Source organism: Salvia miltiorrhiza, chromosome 3, assembly GCF_028751815.1.
Source record: "Salvia miltiorrhiza cultivar Shanhuang (shh) chromosome 3, IMPLAD_Smil_shh, whole genome shotgun sequence".
NCBI lineage: Eukaryota > Viridiplantae > Streptophyta > Magnoliopsida > Lamiales > Lamiaceae > Salvia > Salvia miltiorrhiza.
The window spans coordinates 26,458,228-26,461,265 of NC_080389.1; the positions used below are offsets into that span (position 1 = coordinate 26,458,228).

The 3,038-nt window shown below is 37.2% G+C and overlaps 1 protein-coding gene across 1 annotated transcript; it reads left to right on the plus strand.

Moving 5' to 3' along the window:
- Nucleotides 1-1,135: 1,135 nt before the first annotated feature.
- On the plus strand, nt 1,136-2,144 carry LOC131013954 (zinc finger A20 and AN1 domain-containing stress-associated protein 5-like). The gene has a single exon (XM_057941889.1). It carries the CDS (start codon nt 1,479-1,481, stop codon nt 1,911-1,913), a length of 435 nt encoding a protein of 144 aa, XP_057797872.1. The 5' UTR covers nt 1,136-1,478; the 3' UTR covers nt 1,914-2,144.
- Nucleotides 2,145-3,038: the final 894 nt, after the last annotated feature.

Genomic DNA, 3,038 nt, shown 5'->3' on the forward strand with positions numbered 1-3,038 from the left:
TTCATCAAACATATTAATATAAACCTTATTTGTAAGGGCATCCACTATGGTGAAACGAGAAACCAACACCTAAACTAGAAAGCAATAAACGACACCGAATTTACGTGGTTCGGTCGAGAAGACCTACGTCCACGGGGGTTTTGGGGGTTTTCCACTATAATCGAGAGAGTATTTCACAGTTTACAAGTTGTCGACTAGAAAAATGACTATCCCCTTAATCTATGCATCAAGGCCCTATTTATAAGCATGAACATAAACTTAAGGCCCTTGGGTCCATTAGACCCCTAAACCCATTAGCCCAATGAATCAAGCCCAAGCTCCGTTATTCTAATCTACATCTTGAAATTGAGCCATCAGAGCTGGAAAGCGGAGCCGAGTTGAGCCAAGCCGAGAATCAGGGCAATCCTGTATCAAATATCAGAAATAACCACAATAACAATAATAATAATAATAATAATAATAATAATAATAATAATAATAATAATAATAATAATAATAATAATAATAATAATAATAATAATAATAATCATAATTAGAAATATTCCCGTTATGTTTAGCACAGCGCTGGTGCATATTTCAGTCCTCATCATACTATAGAGAGTCAAGGTGAGCTCTTAAAAGTGGTACCCTTCATTTAAGAGCCAACCCTTTAATATAGGAGAACCAACACCCCAACTCTTAAATTTTGATTTTAATTTTATATTTATTTTTAATATTATTTTTTTTAAAAATTATATTAAAATTAACAACATAAATTTTATTGAAATTAAAATTTAAAATTACATTAATTGAAAAATTAAAATATAGGATTCTCTACAAATGTGTAGTACACTATAAATAGTGAAGCTACATTAAATTGAGTATTGAATCCCACAAAAGTGGATGCTCTAAGGTGGCTTCGACTAATTGCATATTTACGATCAGTCGCGCAAAAGTTTTGTGAATTTTATTTAAATTAAAATTCACATACGCCTACACTTAGAGAGTGTTTGACTAAGCTTATTTTAAATAATTTATAAGTTACTGGAGCTTATAAGATGTTTCAAGAACTTATAATATGTAATTTTTAAAAATCGTATTGAATTGAATAACATAATAATAGTGAGATTGAGTAATTAAAAAAGAAACAGTTGACCAATTAAATTGCACTTCCAAGTCTTTATAAAGACGGGAGGAAAAACAATAAAGGAGAAGAGGGCAAGAATGTCATTAAACATGGCACAAACTCTTGATGCCCATATCAACGCGTTCCGATATTCCAACTCCTCAAAATACTCGCCCCATATTTTATCCCAAATCTTAAATATAACCCACAGATTCCCCAATTCCAATTCATTTCCCTTTTCCCTTTCGCAAAATCCAATTCAACATTTTCCACTCATTTCACATATTTTTCTGCCTCTATCTACAAACCAAGGAACGCCTCCTTCTCTCTCTCTCTCGTCTCTAATTTTGTACAACAAAGCCAAAGGCTGATTATGGCCCAAAAGAGAGACAAAGAAGAAACCGAGCTCAAGGTCCCAGAAAACCTACCAATATGCAGCCCGCCGCAGACGATAGCCGCACCTCCGCCGCATCTCCCCGCCGCCAGACTGCCCGAGAGCTCAGATCCGGACCTCCCGAGCGCGTCCGACCGGAGAACCGGATCCGCGGCGGCTCCGGAGAGGCCCGATCTGCAGATCCGAGGGGCGCTGAAGAGACCTAGAGAAAAAGAGGTGACCCGTTGCTCCGGGTCGGGCTGCAGAAAGCGGATCGGGTTGATGGGTTTCCGGTGCAAATGCGGCGACGTGTTCTGCTCCGAGCACAGGTACTCAGATCGGCACGACTGCAGCTACGACTACAAAGCGGCCGGCCGAGATGCGATCGCCAAGGAAAATCCGGTCATCAGAGCGGCGAAGCTTCTCAAAGTTTGACCTAGTTTTGAGTTAGGTGGTGAAACGGTGTCGTTTCGACCGGGAGGCGGCAAGGATGAGGGAGGAGGCGTGTGGTTTGTTTCTTGTAAATTTGGTCGGGGATCGGGGGTATTGTTGTCATTTTGGTTACTTAATTATTATCTCATAAATGGCTGTGGAAATTCTTGTAACGCACATTATAAATTATAATTAATATTTTAATATTACATTAAAGGTAATATTATTTTTTTATTTGGGTTGCTTGGTTGGCAGGTGAGGTACGCAGATGCACAAAATTCAATGGGTCGGCTGCATTTGTGTGGTCCACAATTAAAATCAATTCTTTACCCAAATGCGGATGCCCTTCATATTGCTTCAATAATGCCGACGAGCTTAATATTTTTTAATCTAAATCAAACTATCAACCGTTGATAGATATGTCACTATTTGCGTATTAAACACTAAGCCTTTTATTAAAATTCGGAGAATATAAAATATTAAAATAAAAAATCCCTAATAACATGTTTCTCTCATTTTTACTGCCTATATTCCGTTAAATATTTTGGATCTTTTATTGTGACCGAAGAGTAATTCAAGTGCCATCAAACAAAGTTTTACGTAGTAGACATGTAAGAGGTGGTTGTGCAAGGTAGGAAGCCGATTTGTTTTAATGGTAGTTGAGTAGCATGTACGCAATGAGAGGCTGCGTGGAATTCAGGATCCTTGAGAGTAAATTCACATCTTGTAAAAGGAAAATACTATGGGTGTTGACAAGTGTCCCGTTTAAAATATAAGAATAATTTTTTGAAGGATTGAAAGTATAATATTATTTCAATGCGTTTGTGAATATAACCTAATCGTACCATGTCTAAAAAAGTTACCTACCTTTTTCCAAAATGACAACTATTTTGGTACTATGCATTGATAGTAACCACTTAATTTAATGAAAATAGAGTCTAAAAAATTTAATGAAAATAGAAAAGTAGAGGTTTGCATTGTTTAGTTGTCTTATATCATCCATATTGGTCGGTTCATATGGTGGATTCGAGTCAATTCAAATTACATATCAATTGCTGCGAAGAGGGGTGGCTCGAGCTCTAGCGCAATGAGAGATGAGCTCAGCTCGTCGCTTTTATAAAAGACGCA